This window comes from Ruditapes philippinarum, unplaced genomic scaffold (assembly GCF_026571515.1).
Source record: "Ruditapes philippinarum isolate M1 unplaced genomic scaffold, ASM2657151v2 ctg2921_1_1_1_1, whole genome shotgun sequence".
Classification (NCBI taxonomy): Eukaryota; Metazoa; Mollusca; class Bivalvia; order Venerida; family Veneridae; genus Ruditapes; species Ruditapes philippinarum.
Window position 1 is genome coordinate 38,197 of NW_026863840.1, and position 21,476 is coordinate 59,672.

General features: G+C 31.7%; 1 protein-coding gene across 1 annotated transcript; it reads left to right on the top strand.

Annotated features, from left to right (window-relative positions):
• Positions 1 to 1,144: 1,144 nt before the first annotated feature.
• Positions 1,145 to 20,782, top strand: LOC132723456 (multiple epidermal growth factor-like domains protein 10). The gene is made up of 9 exons (XM_060708180.1): positions 1,145 to 2,138; positions 5,215 to 5,269; positions 10,572 to 12,128; positions 13,413 to 13,557; positions 14,015 to 14,070; positions 14,854 to 14,910; positions 15,770 to 15,829; positions 19,736 to 19,783; positions 19,906 to 20,782. The coding sequence occupies exons 1-8, from the start codon at positions 2,124 to 2,126 to the stop codon at positions 19,774 to 19,776; spliced, it is 1,986 nt and encodes a 661-aa protein (XP_060564163.1). The 5' UTR covers positions 1,145 to 2,123; the 3' UTR covers positions 19,777 to 19,783; positions 19,906 to 20,782.
• The last annotated feature ends 694 nt before the right edge of the window (positions 20,783 to 21,476 follow it).

The window sequence follows — 21,476 nt, forward strand, 5'->3', positions numbered from 1 at the left end:
ATTCTAAGTCATTTACAACAATTCATTTATCACGTTCACTTCGGTCATGCAATAAACTGGTTAACTTTACTGTGTTTAAGTAGTAATCTACATGTATAAAACGTAGTAAAACATTTAACAAATAAAAGCAATCAGAAAAATACAAGAGCGAAAAAGTTTGGATCAATGCCTTGTACGTCGATCAATTTACGTCTTTAAATAGAACCTATAAAGCATATGATCTTCAAATTTTCAAATTGAATTTTAAATCTGTACCAGTGTAATACGTTTGATATTTTGCAACCGTATTTTACGCATAATTGAAATATGTGATGGCTAGGAACTACCTATATTCTATTCTTTACGGATCACTACAATCAGTAGAACCCACGACATTAATCTAAAATACTTCCATTTCTTTGAGAATATTGGATAAAGAAATTATTTCATACCCATGATACCGAAAGTTATGTTCTGTTTACTTGTACTATATTTAGCAAGACGACTATTAGTCATATTAGACAGAAGAGTGTTTGTTATTGGCGTCCGCGCCGAAGCGCGGCTCCCTTATGGAATGAAATCAGATTTTGTGAAAGGGCGACAGCAACTTCTCGAGCCTTTTAGTCGGTCATAATAAAAGCCGATCATTCCGATCGGTATGAGGGTGCTTGATTATTAATTAAGAATGAAATGTTGCGATATGTGCCGCGCCCTTATGGAATGAAATCAGATTTTGTGAAAGGGCGACAGCAACTTCTCGAGCCTTTTAGTCGGTCATAATAAAAGCCGATCATTCCGATCGGTATGAGGGTGCTTGATTATTAATTAAGAATGAAATGTTGCGATATGTTATGTACAATGAATAGCGAACTGGAGAATTTCGCAATGCAAACATTTTCAAATGAAATAACCTTTTCCGTCAATAAATCGCGCTCTTCGGGATTTTTTATTTATCATCTTGCGATCAGAAAATACAAAAACAAAATTAACAACAACAAAAGCATGTTTCATTTTATCTATATGAGATAAAAACAATAAATATGTACAATAATTGAGAAAAAGGTACATTTTTATGGTATTAATATGACATTATCAACTATGAAACATTTTATTTAATTTGTTATCCGTGTTTAGTAAAGATGCCGAGGAATTATTCAAAGTTACAAATTAGATTTTATGAATTATTCAATTGATTGATAATTAAAAAATGATAAAGAAAAATACAAATGTACATGTACATGGTTTAAGAATAAACAATATTATATATTGAAAGATAAACCATAATTTACTGACCTTTTCAGTTAAGTTTTGACTTATGATCGTCGGTCAATATGACAATTGAATTCTTAAAATTTATTTTACAATTTTAATAAAAAAGAGTAGTAAACATAAAAACTCAGTATTAAAATAGCACATAAACCACAAAAAAAGAAAAGAAAACAATATTCATAAAATTTGTTTTTTTTATTAAAATTAATAGATATTACAATTATTGTATAATAAACAATTATGCTCAACATGATCAACATGGTAATATAACCAGTGTCATATTTCTACTAAGTGTGAACAGATACCTTAAGAGGGGGTCTTCGCTAATAGCGATAACATAATAAGGGACAATTACAAAGGTGTGGTACGTGTTGATCATGCGTTACACATATTGATTATAAATGATTGTATACATGTATATCCGTTGCTATTAATAACCACGATCATAAAGACATAACAAGTAATATTCTAATCTCTAGCATGCCAATCAAAGTTCATAATGAACAATGTCTTTCGTCCGCTCATTCATAAGTGATATACATTTCTGGTAGTTTATAAGAATATCTTGTCATCATATGTCTACTAGTTCATCTTCACTTGCTGCATTTCTTGCTTGGACGCCCTTTGATGCTTTGCATCAATGCTTTTCTTGTATGTAATCTAGACGGAAGTAACATCGCTCCAATGCACCCATTCAATATACGTATTGGGTTTATAAAAAAAACTGGATGTAAACACGCGTGCCGTTTTAGGATAATATTAACATCGATTTAAGTCAACCTCCGTAAAGTTTAAACATAATCAAATTTTAAACGTACTGTCAATGCAGAAAGATATAATTATGTGTTCTTAGAGGATATACCTAAAATACAAATATGATTTTGAAATATGTAAGTTTTATAGATCTATAATTGATTATAATATATTTATAAGAGTTATTGTTAAAGGGTATAAACAGTCTTTATTAAAATATAGACAAGTGTCTAATAAATATCTTAGAATACATGCAGTTTATAATTATGTGTTAATAGATGATGCTTAAATTACAAATATGATTTTAAATTACGTATGTTTTTTTAAAAAATAGATTGCTCGAAATGAACAATAAGTGTACTGGTATCTTGCCTGTCAATGGATACCAATTAATATGAAGAAAAATCACGCCCCACGCTACGTAGTAAGGACATAATGCTTCCAAGGCATATTTACGTGCCTGCAAATATAAAATACAATCATCAATGAATCGATATCAAAACTCCCATATGAAGTGCTATTGAGACTTTACGTAATTGCAACTTCATGTGTTACTATTTGAACAATCAAACTCACATATTTTAATATGCTATATGATTAATTGCATCTTTTTTAAGGACAGCGTATGATGTTCGTTGTATAAGATAAAATTCTTTGCTTGTTCTTGATATAACTAGATGTAATATTGTAAGTTCCTCTAAGTACCTTTAATTTGTTATTTAAAACTGCCACTTACATTGTCGACACTATTTCACAATAAATAACTTTATTTGATCAATACTTGGCAATTTTGATGTGTCTTAGCATTCATATACTTCAATAAATTCACTGATTACAAATATAATGCAATACATGATCAATGTCCATCGACAACGCAGATGACAACGATAACAATATTATAGTCGCATGTTACAGTACGCGCTAAGCAGTTGGCGGTAAGCATAATGCGAGTTGCAATATTTTGTTTTCATATTATGACAGCAGGTGTCGCTTTGTCGGTACATCTCGTATTTTCCGGATGGTCCCGCTATTTTGGCACGTGGAGTCCTCTTTATATAGGGGCGTATACCGAATAGTGTTAGTTGGGGGCTGACATGTAAGTGAAAGATTTTGAGAAAATCTATAGAAAACAGGCGAAAATTGCGTGTTTTTGAAGATTCGACCAGCATGTGACAAAGATGTACTAGATGTCTCTTAAAACTCACCCTACAAGTGGCAAAACACCTCTTATACATTCTTTATGCAACTTTTAAGCGTGTGCCGTAGTCGTTTGTGCAATAGTGAAATTGAATATAAAGATATATTATGCTCAAACTCGATATTTTAAAATATTGATTGTTGCTTGACAGTCTTTTTGTAATTAAAAATAAATACCATTCACACAAATATGTTGCTTTAAAATATATACACTATAAGTGGGCACTATGAATTGTTATTAAAAGAATATGGCAGTTTTTTAAAGAAAGGCACAACTTTACTTGACCCGTAATAAGGTACGCAGATTCCAATACATTGTGTGTATGTGATTTATTTAAATTAGACATATTCAGTAAGATTTTAATAGATTTCAATAAATTTCTGTAATTAAAATATATTACTGAAAGATGCGCATCTTTAAGCACAAATGTGTATGAATGTGATAGTGTGTAAGGGGTTTCTGTGACACAGTAAGTTGGTGGCTTATATGCCCATTGGGCCGTGTACTATAATCATACACATTTATGCTTATTATTTGTTATTGGCTATGCAAATGTCACAATAATAAACAACTTCGTTTGTTCCTAGTTATATATTGTACTGCGTAACACACCTATTCGCCACTATTACTGACTCTGAGACATTTGTAAAGATAATAAGCCAATAAAATTTGCCTTTTTAATTTTCAAGTCATTGGATGAAGACCTGGAATCAACTGGATGAAAGAATTATATGTTTTGATAATGGAGTACACTATGACCACTATTGCATGAAACTGAGAGTTATATTCCATCCCAGCTCATGAACTTATCTTTGGACTGAGCTTGGGGGTGGGTGCAACGCTTAAGCCAGGGCCTGAACCCGCCACTGTATAACTGTCCCCATTAAATAACTGTTCATGAATATATATTTTTTCTATTACACTGTAAACATATATAAAATTGCATTGAAGACCCTTTTTCTACTTATATTCATATTCTTTCCTGGGCAATTTATATGTACGTATTTATTTATACGCAAAAGAATACCATTGTATGGTCACTGCAGTTTATGTACGGAAAATTCCGATGATTGGCGAAATGTGGAAAATTCCGTTAATCTTGATAACAGAGTTCTCGCCCCTTAAGAGTTCACAGTCGCTAGAAATTGTTTAAATTGTTTATATATATATTGCAAGATGATTAAACATAATCCACAAAGCACCAGACACCCAGCTTTATTTAGCAAAGACACTGAATAATGGTAATAAGCGAAAGCTAATAGTAATCAGGCCGTGCGAGCTATAAATCATATGAGTCACACTTAAACAAAATCCGTCGTGTAATTTGAGGTGTACAAAAGGAAGTAGGGAATGAAAATAGTCGATTTTAAATGACTTCTACATGAAAGTAATACAAAAAAGAACTAAACCGTAAATAGTTTGTATAGAGCATGAAGGAAGGTAGCTTATACATAAAAGTATATGACGTTAACATTTTAATACCCCAAACCTGTACGATTAATGGCTGGTGCAATTTTAATAGTTATCACTCAATGAAAGAATTAGTCACTACGAAAGTTTAAATGAAATAATGAAAATGGAATGCACCTTAATGCAAAGTTTAAATATCATAAAGCAAGATGGAATCAAGCAAAATGCAATTTACAAATTCATCAAGCAAGATAGAATAAATGCATTAATTCTGTTCCATAGAATTAAAAAAAAAGTATATTTATTTCTGTTCTTCTTTCATCTGTTATTAAAAAATTTACTAACCTTTCAATATTACTTTATTTCCGATAACACCCTACTGAATTGTTATAATTATGAATTAACTTTAAGAAGGCGTATGGGGCATTAATTTGCGAAACATGAAAGTTTTTATTGCAATTGATTTCTCAAACATAAACCTGGTAAGCATGTATCTTTGGTCATCAATTTAATAACATATATACTCGCATATACATAATTATGCAGTACATTTGGGTAAATTAATCTATTATATTTTAAATTCTAATAATTATGCTGTATTTCAGAAAGTCACCATCTTGCTCTCACTTTTGTTTTGCTGTAAATGGATATTAGCAGCTGGTAAGAGTTTCGCTATCTCATTAGAATTATGATTCTTAACTAAAACTTATTTGGTAGAAAATAAGTTATCACAACATGTTGTACAAGAAACCGTTTTATAAAACATATATTATATGTCAAACATATGTTAAAATTCTTATGCATTCGAAAATGTGGCATAGATTTATCTTTAATCTTACATGCAGATGAAGTTTTTTTATTTGCAATAAAATTCATTTAATTACAAAATATTTTAGATGCATTGTACGAATATTGATAAAAGTGGAATGTATTAAATAAAAAAAAGAAAACCCAAAGTGATGATTTGTCTCAAAAGAGGAAGTTTACAATGCAATATCTCGTTTACCTATAATGGTTATCTTGTTGAAATTGTAAACAAGTTCATTTACTAAGGTATTTTTTCACAAACGGAGTCACACTTGCTGGACAGGCCATAGAGACAATAAGAAGACGAAAACGAATTTATTCAAATTAACAGATTTATCTGTAAAACATAGGTTAGAACGTTTTGATAAACTTGTTTCCCCGATTCTGAATTATAGAAAGATATATGCAGTGCTGTAAAAATGTTAGGGGTTTAGAAAACAACACAAATAAACCATTTTATTTATGGAGAACTGGGTAGGCTTGCTTTTTCAAAATATTAGATATTACAACATAATTAAGTTCGGGTTAAAATTTGTGAATAAAAATGAGATAACATAAGTAAGAAAAAGTGAACCTTATGGTAAAAGAAGATATTAGACCACTAAATATACTCATGCGAACGGATGAACATGTAATAACTGCAATGTCATAGAAGATAATTTTCATTTTGCTTTAAAATGTATCATATCATAGGAAAAAAGTACCGGTATATATTTGATTATTATTGGAGACGACAAAATATGTTGAAACTAAAAGAGCTACATAATTATGAGAACTTAGAGTAATAAGAAATCTTAGCATTTGTATCAAAAAGCATTTAAAATCGGAACAGGAATATTTTTGAACATGCAGTCATGACTTTGTACGTATGTATACATAATTATATAATTGTTATTATTTGAATCCTACATATGTTATTAATACAACTATGTCACCTTTTGGTATTCCATTTGCTATTATAAGTCTTATGTTTTGTTTTGGCAACACCAAAAATCAACATGATTTTCACTTTCCTTTCATATCTTTATAAGTTTTAACAGGGAGTGTATGTTCATTTTATAGATCTTTTACACTAAGTCTATATCTTGACACTTGACAAGAGGTAACTAATATCTACAGACTAATTGATATAACAGAGATTCCGTATTTATTTATCTTTTGACAAGTTCATCACGTAGAATTTTCCAAAATGTGCTTAAAACGACAATCATACAATTTCCTACAAATTGCTCGTGGATATATGCAATTATCACATTGTATTGTATTAAGTAAATTCTACTACTGTGCATTGAATTTTATACAGAAATAACACAGTTGTACGTTTCAGATGAAGTATGGCACATAATAATGTTAAAATATATATTATGTAAAAAACTGCTGAATTCTTTATAACTTTACACTTGTATGCTATATATGTAAATATATTGTCCTCATTGGCCACAAACCTTCTGGAATAAACATTACTACAATCTGTAAGTCTAAGCTATCTATTTATAATACAATGTCCAGTTTTTTCATAATTGTCAAATATTTACATACTTTTGTATGTGAACGATGTTATACTCATACTGTCATTAGATCATCTTTTGGGAGAAAGTTTTCATGATGTTACATGCATCAAGTATCTTACGTGTGATATGTTCAAACTGAACATATTAAATGTTAATGCTGCACATGAAAGACACCGACAAATGATGTGAACAGTCACAGGTAATGTACAAAATCATCCATGAAAATTGTTCTCTTTTTCAGTTGAATTTCCCAAGCACTAATCATTTTTGTGCCCCGCCATAAAATAGCTGGGGCATATAGAATTAACCCATCCTTCTCTCATCGTCATCAGCAATTTCCGGTTATTATCTAGGTAACGGTTGCACACATTCAACTCAAATTTAACATATGGATATATCATAAGAAAATGCAGGTCAAGTTCGAATTTGGTCACGGTTTGTTGATTTTTGGCAGAGATATGCCCCATTTACTTTGAGAAAAAAGAAGACATTTCATTATCTCCCCAACAACTTTGCACATGAAACTCAAATTTAAGATATGGATATGCTGTAGAAATGTGCAGGTCAAGTTCGAATTTTGTCATGATTCGATGATTTTTGGCAGAGAAATAAACCTTAACTTTGAAAAAAAAGAAGAATTTTTCAGTTTCCATTCATTATCTCCCCAACACCTGTACACAATCAACTCAAATTTGGCATATGAATACATCAAAGGAATGCGCAGGTCAACTTTGAATTTGGTCATAATTAAATGATGTTTGCTGAGTTATGCCCCTTTAACATTGAAAAAAGGGAAAATTTCAGTTTCTGTTCATTATCACCCCAACAGTTGTAAATACATATTCTATATGGCTATGTCATAGGAATACGCTGGTTAGATAGAGCAACCCTTAACGGCAAAATTGAAATGTAGCAGGCTCGGTTTGATTGAGCCTGTTCATGGACGGTACTGTAAAGTGCAAACTACCGTCCACGTCCCCTAGCACCGGCTTAAGCAGAATTCATTCATCATTTAATCATGAAATGGCAAAATTTTGAATTTAGAAACGTCCGCAGATGTGTTCATGCGACGATTATCATTTAATCTCCAATGTGACACTTCCGTGCCATTCCATGAAAAGCGGCGTATGATCCCAAAGTAATAGAAAGCCTGTGTCCTAAACGAGGAAACAATCAGTGGAACTAAACAAAATGGAATAATGAAAGGGGACCAGATATTATGAAGCCTGCATAATACAGATAAGACGTCAAAAGATAAAGTTAAAAAGCAGACAATATATCCTAAGGGTAATTCATCATTAATCAAGTAGGAATATTGGTACGACCCAAATCGAAACAGCCAAATAGTTGAAACTAAAAAATACCACACACAACAATAATGTCGTGTTGAACGATCTTTGAAGATCGGAAATATAACATCTCTTATTGAATGTAAGTTCCAATTTGGTCATGGTTTGATGATTAATGAGTTATCCCACTTGAACTTTGAAAAAAAAGAAGAATTTTTTATTTTCCGTTCATTATCTCCCCAACAGTTATACACTTTCAACTCAAATTTCTTCGGAAAAAGCAAGCCAAGTTTGAATTTGGTCGTGCTTTGATGATTTTGGACAAAGTGATCTCTCTTGAATTTAGGGAAAAATAAAATTTTAACTTTCCGCACTCTTACTTGTGTGGAAATGTGTGAAGTCTTTATCTCGGCTACAAATATGCAATTTTCAAAAGGTTAACACTGAATACTTTTATGGCCTTGCACATTTGTATAAAAATGGTTTGTGTTAACATTGAAAAGTTGAAGGGCTTTGAACATACAATAAGAAAAATAGTTTTTGTAAACAAATTAGGAACGAACTATTATTAAATCATTTGAAATTAAAGCTGCATGCGGGGGCATCCGTGGCATGACGACACATTTCTAGTTTCTTTATATGTGCTCATTATTTATTAAGTTGCATATTTTTGAGGAACAAAAATAGAACCTAATGCATAAATTCACAAAGTAATTTCTTGATGTTTATCTGTTTTGACAATGATTGAAATATCTTTTGGAGAAAGATAAACTGGATAAAAAAATAAATTATTGGTATTCTTAAAATAAATTCAAGACAAAGAAAGATGTAAAGAAAAATATCTAAGAAAATATGTTCATTTTGCAGACATATATAATCCTTCAAAACATTAAAGATATAAAAATGTTCCTATTGAATTTCAAAACAAACTTCTATTATAATATTATATTAAATATATAGAATAAATTCTAGTTTGATAATTGTAATTTATAAACATTCATTGTGTTCTTTATACAAAATTGCCTCCGTTGCTACTTCGCAGGCATGTATAACCTTCCAAAACATATAAAAAATATCTAATGGAAATTTACAACAAACTTTTATGTTGATACTACATTTGATATATATAATTTATTTTAGTTTGATTGTTTGTTATTTTAAACCATACATTGTCCCCTTTATAGAAAATTATATCAGATGCGCCAAGAATAGGTCCTGGCCATTTTGCCAGCATTGAATCCTTCTAAATAATCTATTGCAAATATTTGCGATACATTTTAAAACAAACTTGCTTTTTTCACTCAGTTAATCTGTTTTATTACTTGAATGTTAATTATTGTCATGAATAAGCATAAATTGTGCCTATTTTACAAAAAGGTAAAAAAAAGAAATAAAAAGAATAATTATGATACAAAAACATGTCACTATCACTTGAGTTAAACGCTAATTTTGTTCCATAAAGCTCGATGACATGTTGTACATAAAAAAACTTTTTTATAACAGAATCTGAAAACAATGCAAAATGTTAAAAAAATATGAAATAAGAAAATAAACAAAAGCAAGACTAAAGTTTTCCCCATTTCTGAATGGGCGAATGCATGCTTTATAACTTGATCATTTTAATACAAAGTTTTCAAAATATAAAAAAAAAATATTTCAAAATGTCAAATGATACTCGCATTAGACCATTAATTTTGATACTTTTTCGTCTAATTTTAATTTAACATCGCTTCTATTTTCATTTCTTTTTCTGGTTATATTTCAAACATTTAAGGTATCTATAGAATTCCTTGTTACCGTCCTGAGTGTCTTTCTTATTGGTCAAAATTGAAAATATTTTGAATAATTTTGATAGATGGAAAAAAGAAAGAAAATCACCCTTTAAAACTATATTGATCACCATTATTAATTTACTGTTTCGAACATAATATTATATAATCAGTTAAAAATACAAAAACCGCTTTTCTTAGCCTTCGAAATTTTGTGTTTTTAAGAAAAAAAGACGTTTTTAAAATAACAAATGATGCAACGTTCGTTTAACTTTACGCAAAACATAAAATGATGGTAAAGCGGCAAAAAAATGTTTTGTGAAATAATTCCAGAATATTGAAATTAAAACTTTGCTACATTAATACAGCAGTATACAATGATATATACATATAGAATATATACATATAGAATGTTGATCTACACATGTGATACTAAACTTATCATAATTACTTATAAGAAAAATTAAATATTTTTGATACATATTTTTAATGATTTAATTAAAATTAATTTGCATCATATTTTAGTAAACGACTGTGAAATTCAAAAATAAAAATGGTTTATCATGAAAATGATATAATATTTCAGGTGGTGAAATAGACGAACGCTGCAAAATTGAATGCGCATGCTGTAAAAATGAAAATTGTGGACCTGATGGTTTCTTTCCTGAAGGTAATTGTTATGATGGTTGCATTGATGGATATCGAGGTGTTCGTTGTTATGATAAATGTACCTTTAACTGTCCAAAATGTGACAAATATGCTAATATCTGTGAGTCGTGTTATGACGGTTTCTATCTTGAAGATACCAAAGACTGTTCAGGAGTGTGTCCTTCTAAATGTGTATCTTGTACATCGTCCATAGTTTGTACAAAATGTAAAGATGAATTTTACAATGACCATGGTTCTACAGACTGCAGGTATCGTAAATGTCCGGTAAACTGTAAATGTGAACAAAATATATGTGTTGAATGTCAGGCGGGTTATTTTGGTCCTAGCACTACATGTGTCGAGACTTGTCCTTCTAACTGTAATACATGTCAATCGAAAGACTTGTGCCAATCATGTAAAGCCGGATATTACAATGGTAAACAGCTTGATAATCCTCAAAATCCTGTGATGTATAATTGTGTTCATCAATGCCGAGCTGAATGTACAAGTTGCTTGACTTTCAATAATTGTACATCATGTGTGACGGGAGCATTTGGCCCAACATGTCAGCAGCAATGTTCTACTGGATGTGAAAAGAACGTTTGCAATATAGAAAATGGTAACTGTATTTGCAAGCAGAACTTTGAAGGTGTAAATTGTACAAAATGTATTCCTGGTAGATATGGTGACTCGTGTGAAAAAACTTGTCCTCTTTATTGCAAAAACGAAATTTGTGATCAAAGGTCGGGTAAATGTAACGAGTGTATTAGAGAAACTATAACTGGTCGGTTTTGCGACACATGCAAGGACGGCTGGTATGGTGACACCTGTAATCTGAGTTGTCCGACTTATTGTAGGGACAATACATGTGAAAGATATATAGGTTCATGTTATGACTGTACAAATAATTTTGACGGGATAAGGTGTGAAGAATGTGTATTTGGTAAATATGGAAAGAAATGCGACTTAGTGTGCCCTAATAATTGCGCTGATGGGATATGTAACCAAGGGTCGGGATATTGTTTATCTTGCATGAATAACTATTATGGAAATGAATGCACAATCTGCAAAGAAGGTTTCTATGGTGTAAAGTGTGACCAAAATTGTTCTTCAAACTGTTTATACGGTGTTTGTAATCGACTTGATGGCGAATGTCTCTACGGTTGTAAAGCCAACTTTTCTGGTGATAAATGTTGCGTCAATAGTGAGAACTGTTTGATATGCGATACAAATACTGAATGCAGACAATGTAAAGTAGGATTTTACAACGAAATCTGTAACGATGAATGCCCGCTGAACTGTGTTAAAGATAGCGAAAAATGTGATAAGAAGACTGGACACTGTTTATCTGGATGTATTGCCGGTTACTTTGGAGGTGACTGCAAGGCATCTTGCAGCAGATTATGTACAGATAACGTTTGCGATCAGAATACAGGAAGGTGTTCGAAAGGATGCGATAGCCTATCACGTGAGATAGTGTGTCTGCCATACACAGGTGAATTAAATTTGTAAAATTATTTTAACTGTCAAAAATTGAAAGAAAAATTAGTTGGGATACCATGATATTACATTTTACTTATCAATCACAATTGTAGGATAATGATATCCGACCGGCTGCTATATATTAATTAAGAAATAATATATCTCAAACAGTGATTTTATCGCTCAATTACATCACTGTTTGGAGTTCGGATGCGATGAATTATATCACGAGGGCGTAGCCCGAGTGATATAATGATGCGCATCCGAACGACAAACAGTGATGTTATCAAGCGATAAAATCACTGATTTGGATATATTATTTCGATTCTAACACGACATCAACAAATAAATGTTGCCGTACTTGATAGTTAAGCAAATTTGCGCCTGATTTGTTTCTGTACTTATTTTCAGCGCGTCGGATTTTTAGTGGTTACGTCACGTGTATAATGATTACGTCACATGTCTAAATATAGAACGTTAAACTGTGCATCTGTTGCATAATAACACACACTTTATGTTCTTCTATGCTCAATAGGGAAAAATGCGGGTCGTGTTAGAATGCATATTTGATGACCTTTTCAATCGTCGCCGTTATATTTGAAAAGAAATATTCACCTTTTTTTCGAGGAAATTACAAATGCAAAGGAAATATATAAAAGTATATAAGTTACTTATTGCCAACTGCTTTTACTAGAAATTCTAACACGACCCGCATTTTTCCCTATTGAACATAGAGGAACCGAAAGTGTGTGTTATTATGCTATAAAATCACTGTTTGACGTTCTATATTTAGACATGTGACGTAATCATTATACACGTGACGTAACCACTAAAAATGTGACGCGCTGACAATAAGTACGGAAACAAATCAGGCGCAATTTAGCTAATTATAATGTACGGCAGCATTTATTTGTTGATGTCGTGTTAGAATCGAAATAATATATCCAAATCGGTGATTTTATTGCTTGATAACATCACTGTTTGTCGTTCGGATGCGCATCATTATATCACTCGGGCTACGCCCTCGTGATATAATTCCCCGCATCCGAACTCCAAACAGTGATGTTATTGAGCAATAAAATCACAGTTTGGGATATATTATTTCTTAAATAAAATACCATTTAAATGACTTTGGTTTTTTGCTTTGCAGATATGGATAATAACAGTAACTGTGTCCTAAATAGAAAACAAATCTTAATGTATGTACTGTCTACAAAAGTCCTTCATCTCATAGAATAAATTGTAGTATATTACAATATGTTTTGTTCATTCTATATTATATTATCTTTTAACTAAGAAAACCAAACGCAAACAGAAAATAACAACAACAACAACAACAATAATCCGACTGCTGTCATAGTGATGGGAGTAATAATAGCTGTGTTGGTGATTAGTTTAGCCGTGTCTATGATTTTTCTTTGGAGAGCACGATTTTCCCAAAAGTAGGTGTTTCCCTTTACAAATGTTTAAAATAAAATAGTAAAAATAGATAAATAAACAAATACCGGTATAGGGATATAATATGAAATCAATGTTGTTTGATATAAAAGTTTATTTCATTTCGATATGAATTAACCGGTTCTTTTTCTGATTGAAGACATATTCTGTTTTGGATATTATCAGAAATGATTTTCTTGCATTTTTCCTTGGTTTAACTGTATAATCGTTCAGTGAATTTAATCAACAATGCATTTTAAATGCTTTTTAATTTTAAAAATTCATATGTTATTTTAAAATAAAAGAATAAAAAAATACACTGATAAGTGTTTATTTTGATCAATTTTTCAAAGATACTATCCATTAACTGGAATTTGTGTTAAAATATCCTATTACGAATGTAAATTCTGATGAATGTAATAAGCATTATAACAATATTACCGTTGTTTCATTTCTTTTTAGTAATACAGGTGGCAAGACAATATCAACTGAAAATAATATACAGGAAGGTAGTGACGGTAAGTTTACATTTTTGTATGTTTTGCAGTGCTAATGTGTCGGCTTTCTGTTTTGGATTCTTTGTCTTCTGGGTGACCTGCTGGTGTGACTGAATTTTGTTTTCATTTTTTTGTTGCTCTTTATAACATTGAATAACCAGTCGCTCTACTGAGCGGATCTTTAAGTTGACATATGCTCGCTCTGTTAATAATCTAACGCACATCCTGCCTGATAAATTTAGTTACACATTGATCGAAGCATTTGCATTTGAATTGACCTGTCTGGTATTTAACAGTGAAACATTTAGCCCCACTTTTTCGGTTCATCTGCCAATTAATAGTGAAATATATATCCATTGCTGATGAGGGGTTGCCTTTAAGGAATCATGACTGCAGCCACTGTTAATCTCTAAGTGACCACAAGAGACGACTTAATGGGTTCATATTTTTGGAATCTATGCATCTCTTACCTCTAGCAGTTGAGGTTGTTTTGCCCCCCTGGTGTTTGTAACACCCTAACTAAGGCAAAATCATTTTTTTCTGTTTCGGCGCTATTTCGCCTAAATTGTGTTGGTGCGTCGTGAAAACAAAACAAAGTGTGAAATAAATAAAACCATACGTTTGTAATAAACCAGAGCAGTTTGTGATTATGTATTATCAGTAAAACTGCAATTAAGCTGTACACAATGGATTAGCCTTGTTAATATGTATTTATATTTTGTTGTGTTTCTTTTTCATACACAGGTAACTTGAAGATATCATAACATAGATTCTTTAATTGTATGTTTGACTTTCTTCTTTCAGGGCACACCACATCTCAGAAAAATCCTGTTTACTACAATGTGATGGAGACAGATTCAGGTACGGCTTACCCCCAAAGCGATAGATCCATGATAACAATATAATATTTTGTTTAAACATTTTTATAACATAAATATCTTAATTTAAATTACACCTTCTTGTGAATATTTAGCGCTTCCATTAACTCTATATTATTAGATTTATGCAATACAAGCTGTCAAAAATAGATATTACGAATTTATTTTACAGCAAGCATCATCTTTTGGAGAACAAGTGATATTTCTTCGAAAATTGACAGCAGCCGTGTATATAAATCATAAAAACGTTACGATTACCCGATAAAAAGCGACGTTACAAACGTGCTATATTATAAATTCTAACACGACCCGCAATTTTCCCTATTGGACATAAGAACCGAAAGAGTGTGTTATTATGTAACAAAATCACAGTTTGACGTTTTCTATTTTTAGACACATGACTTCATCATTATACACGTGACGTAACAAATGAAAAAACGACGCGCAGACAATTAGTACGGAATCAAATCAGGCAATTTATCTTAATATTAGATACGGCAGCATTTATTTGTTGATGTCGTGTTAGAATCGAAATAATATATCCAACTCGGTGATTTTATCGTTTGATAGAATCACTGTTTGTCGTTCGGATGCTCATCATTATATCACTCGGGCTACGCCCTCGCGATATAATTCCTCGCATCCGAACTCCAAACAGTGATGTAATTGAGCGATAAAATCACTGTTTGGGATATATTATTTCTTTAGTACATCAACAGCGCAAATAATATAATTTCTAATGCTTGTCAACGCATGTGGGCCGAAAGTATTTAACAGATTTCAGTACGACACAAACTATACCAGGAAAAATTGTAAAAAGTAAAGTTTAACAATTATTCTAGATTCACAGATTGCTAAAGAAACAGAGAATAACGAGTATGAGAAGATTACTTCCCTACACGGTAATCTTTTTAAATCATTTATTAACTTTAGACCTAAATATGTGATTTAGCAATTTTGTTGACAGACATTTCAGGATGTGTTTTTTTTAGAGCTGCTGATGATTAGAATATATTGCAACTAATATAAAGATACTTATCTTTTGCTGTAAAAAAACTGTAGATTAACAACAACATTACTTATCACAGAATTGTAGTGTTGGTGCGCCGTACAACCAAACAAATCAAACACACAGTAAAATAAACAAACCAAAACCATTAGATTAAACAACTTTGAAATAATTTTTTTTCTATATGTATTAAATTTAAGGCGCTCAAAAATAGAGAAAATTAGTTTCCATTTGCCCGCACTCACATAACGTTGTAGAAGATATAGTTTTTTTGTCCCTCGCCTTTTCGAACAAAAAAGGGGGATATAGAAATAGGCTCCGTCCGTCTGTCCGTCCGTCTGTCCGTCCGTCCGTCAAACTTTCGTGTCCGGTCCATAACTTTGTCTTTTATGAAAGGAATTTGAAATAACTTGGCACAAATGTTTATTATAATAAGACGATGTGTCATGCGCAACAACCAGACCCCTACCTCCAGGTCAAGGTCACACTTGCTCATTCAAGGTCAACATTGCCTATTTGAGGGTATATGTCGTGTCCGGTCCAATAACTTTCTTATCTATGAAGGGATTTTTGTAAAATACTTGCCATAATTGTTCACAATAATCAGATGATGTGTCATGCGCAAAAACCGGTCACCTACCTTCAAGGTCAAGGTCACACTTGGAGGTCAAATATTAACATAGTCTGTTACAGGGTATATTTCGTGTCCGGTCCATAACTTTGTCATTTATGAAAGGAATTTGAAATAACTTGGCATAAATGTTTGTTATAATAAGACGATGTGTCATGCGCAACAACCAGACCCTTACCTTCAGGGTCAAAGTCGTACTTGCTAATTCAAGGTTAACATTGTCTATTTGAGGGTATATGTCGTGTCCGGTCCATAACTTTCTTATCTATGAAGGGATTTGTAAATACTTGCCATAATTTGTTCACAATAATCAGACAATGTGTCATGCGCAAAACCAGTCACTTACCTTCAAGGTCAAGGTCACACTTGGAGGTCAAATATTAACATAGTCTGTTACAGGGTATATTTCGTGTCCGGTCCATAACTTTGTCATTTATCAAGGGAATTTGAGATAACTTGGCACAAATGTTTGTTATAAATAAGACGAATGTGTCATGCGCAACAGCCAGACCCCTAACCTTCAGGGTCAAGGTCGTACTTGCTCATTCAAGGTCAACATTGTCTATTTGAGGGTATATGTCGTGTCCGGTCCATAACTTTCTTATCTATGAAGGGATTTTGTAAATACTTGCCATAATTGTTCACAATAATCAGATGATGTGTCATGCGCAAAAACCGGTCACCTACCTTCAAGGTCAAGGTCACACTGGGAGGTCAAATACTTACATAGTCTGTTACAGGGTATATTTTTTGTCCGGTCTAAAACTTTTTCATAGATCAAAGGATTTTGAAAATACTTTGCACAGATAGTCACTTTAATAAGAGGATGTGTCATGCGCAACACCTGCATCCCTACCTCTAAGGTCAAGGTTACACTTAGAGGTAAAAAATTAACATAGTCTGTTATAGGGTATATTTTGTGTCGCATCTAGACCTTCTTCATAGTTCAAGGGATTTTGAAATAACTTTGCACAAATAGTCAAAATAATAAGCCGATATGTCAGGTACAACACCTGCACCCCTACCTCTTAAGGTCAAGGTCACACTTAGAGGTCAAAGGTAAACAGAGTCTGTAATTTGGTATATTTTTTGTCCCATCTATTACTTCTTCATAGATTAAGGGATTTTGACAATACTTGGCACAAATAGTCACAATGATTAGATGATATGTCATGCGTAACATCTGTGTCCTACCTCCAAGGTCAAGGTCACACTTAGAGGTCAAAGATTTACATAGTCTGTTATACAAAATGTAGGGTATATTTTGTGTCCAATCGATAACTTCTTCATAGTTAAGGGATTTTGAAAATACTTGGCACAAATAGTCTCAATAATAAGACGTTATGTCATGCACCTGCTCCCCTACCTCCAAGGTCAAGGTCACATTTAGAGGTCAAAGCCCAATATGATAGATTTTTAAATTCCGTGTTTCATTTTATTTTTTTAACAAATTTATTGTTAACATTTGCAGATCTAGCATTGATCATAATTTTGGACTGAATGTCCTGAGATCCATACCTCAATCTTTTGGAATAGCACAATTTTATGCTTCATATAAAACTCCCGGGGCAGGGGACGTTGGTAACTCTGTTACAAATTCTTGTTGAAAATGGTGCTTTTTTGTGCGTCATCATGCGTGCGGTACTTGAAGTTTCCTATCACCATAATAGGGTTAGATTGCTTGTTACGTTATAGATAAAATTTTGAACATTGAAAGTGTTGGCATTTTTTGTATGCTAATGGGGTAGGTAGTTCCACTCACGTATGGCATTTGGGACGAAAGGTATTCAGGTGCTATGCCGTATTTTATTTGTAAAACAAAATAAGTATATGGTAATTGATGTTTGACTATTTCTAAAATCTATGGAAGCAAACCTTGTTGCAAATGATGCTATTCTAGCACATTCGTTTTGTATTTTATCTAAGAGATCAAGTTCATGTTGAAATGCATTTGCCCGACCGACGTCTGCATTTATTCAAGAATTAGTATTATAAACGACGTATAAATTATTTTTGAAGATTGACGATTTAATACAAATTATTATTATTTTCTCATTACGTGTACCCATTTCCATGCTTTATTTGTAATATATACAATATGTGACCTTAATATGTAATATATTTAACAACATTGTTGACGTACATTTCAGTATGCGTTTTTGAGCTGCTGATGTTTAGATAATATGACAACTAATAACAAATGTTCATTTCTTTTACTGAAAAAAGAAACCCTGCGAAAAAAAAAAAAAAAAAACAAACAAAAAAAAAAACACACACACAAATTATTACAGACGTTTATTGCCGGTAATGATAGATTGATAAGTGATTAGTATGTAATTTCATTGTATTTCGTTCGAAATACGTGATTATCATTGCATAAAAACAACAACATTATTATGCCCCCCTTCGAAAGAGAGGTAGTATATTTTTTTGCTAATGTCTGTCTGGTGCTCTGTCTGTCGGTAGACCACATGGTTTTCCGCTTATCGTCTTAAATTTTTTTTACAAATTGATTGTTATTACTAGTAGATAACCGTCTTGACTTTTGGGTTTTAAGGTGAAATGTCAAGGTCACAGGAATCTTAGTTTCTATGTGTTTGTCTGTCCGTGGGTAGACCATATGGTTTCCACTGATTATCTTAAAAAACTATTTATCGCAAAGTCTTCATATTTCACATACTGATTTGTCATAACTTGTAGATGACCCTATTTGATTTTAGGGCCACTAGGTCAGAGTTCAAGGTCACATGGGCCTTAAATATCAGAATGGTTCCCGCTCATTATCTTGAAAACTATTTATCACAAATTCTTCAAATTTCAGAAATTAATTAGTCATATGTTGGTAGACCATGTGGTTTTGCTTATTATTCTTAAAAACTGTTTATTACAAAGTCTTCATATTTCACCTACTGACTTGGTCATAACTAGTAGATGACTCCTATTAATTTTGGTTTTACTATGTCAAAAGTCTCAGGTGACAGGGGTATTAAATGTCAGAATGGTTTCTGCTTATCATACTTATGATAGCTTTCATTCATTTTATGGCATGTTTCTATTATAATAACACAATTACCAATAATATAAGTCAATGGCCAGGAAGGGACATATGTGTCGTTCGGTAGTTCTTGTTATATAATTAATCGTAAATGTATAATCCTTTATATTCAGGTTCAGAGCACGAATATGGACATATCACGGTTGGTGTTTAAATAACCAGTAAGTACAGTAATATTTTGTTATAAGTTTCATGTTATTAAAGGTGTGATTTTGTAAGTAAGAACATACTTTATTCGTTTACAATTGATCAATGCAACATCATTCTTTTATTTTTTTTACAGATGAAGCTATGTAGAATATATAACAGGAGACAGACACTTGTGTAAGATGAAATGAGCACTTGCAACACTTTGTTTGAAATAAATTCATTCCTGTTACTGTATATAACGAACGCATATTTACGATATTTTCATTTTTGATTTTTTTTTAAATGCATCACTGGTCATGAGTGAAAGTGCTTTTTTACCGTGAGAAGTGTTGTTGACATACCAATTTGTTTCTTGGCAAATAACATTAATGAATAAATTTCCTAGCTTTATATATTTCTATATTTTTTATATTTTATTTTATTCTTCTTTTAAATTTTACGTTGCATATATACTATTGACACATACTACTATAATGCATGTATGTGCTCATGTCAATTTAATATTGATTCATTTTGAACCGTTTCTAAACGAAAGTAATAATTATATAAGGGTAACAAAAGACGCAGTTACATCAAAGTTAAAAAAAAATGTACACGGATACCTTGATTTAAAGAGAGATAATTAAATATTTTAAGCAAAAACAAAAAACTTTCTCTTCGATAATTCTAGTAGTTTGTAACATTTTCATTTTTTTTTTTTGTTTATTTTATCCAATGGTAAATGAATGTATGATGCATACAACTTAACAGACTTGGGTGATTGTATTATGTCTATAATTTTGTGTATCTATATTTCAGTTGTATGTGTAAACATTTATTTTTTGTTAGTGTGATAATATGTGTACGTTTTATGACATAGTTACTATTTTCTCTTTTATTTTGTTATACTTCTTCATCTTTATAATATTTATAATATATAAATAAATAGTACAAAAATAAAGAAAGAAAGAAATGAATAAAGAAAGAAAGAAAATATGCTTGTTTCTATGCAATACATTTTAAAATAATGACAGAGTAGAAAGATAATGACGATCGTTTGTATTTGCATGACCACTTAAGCTGATATTTTGTAACACTCGACATTCTCTACTTTAAGACATTTATTATAATTATGAAACATGTTTTAAATGCATTTGTAAGGATACGGAAGTCATGAAATTTAGCACATCTATTTTTATTAACACATACATGTAAAGCGACCTTCAGCTTTTAATTTCATTTGTGAAAAACAATTTTGTGTTGTTTCAAACTAAGTATTTCAGTAATTGTCCGCTTAAGTAGTAATCTAATTATCGGATTGGACCTCTATGTAAAAGATATCGAGGGATTTCCCTAATGTTTTTTATATCTTATCGTCGGCAAATTCTATCGCTTAAGTATTCTTATTATCGGAATGGACTAAGGCAATAGAAAATAAATTCCCTGATTCTCATCCCCGCCCGCCTGGCAAAAATTGCTCCGCCCGAACGATTTTTATTTTCAAAAAAAAAAAAATAAAGAAAAAAAGAAAAAAAAAAAAAAAAAAAAAAAAAGAAAGAAAAAAAAAATAAGTATATAAGTGTATCATCATCTGTGCGGCCGAAAATCCGTCAGTCTCGGTCTCGGTCCTGGCTGAATAAAAATCGGATCATGCGGGCCGAGATAAAATTTCTTACCGTGAAAAATACTCGGGTCCAAATAAAATTTCTCAGAGCTAAAAATAAC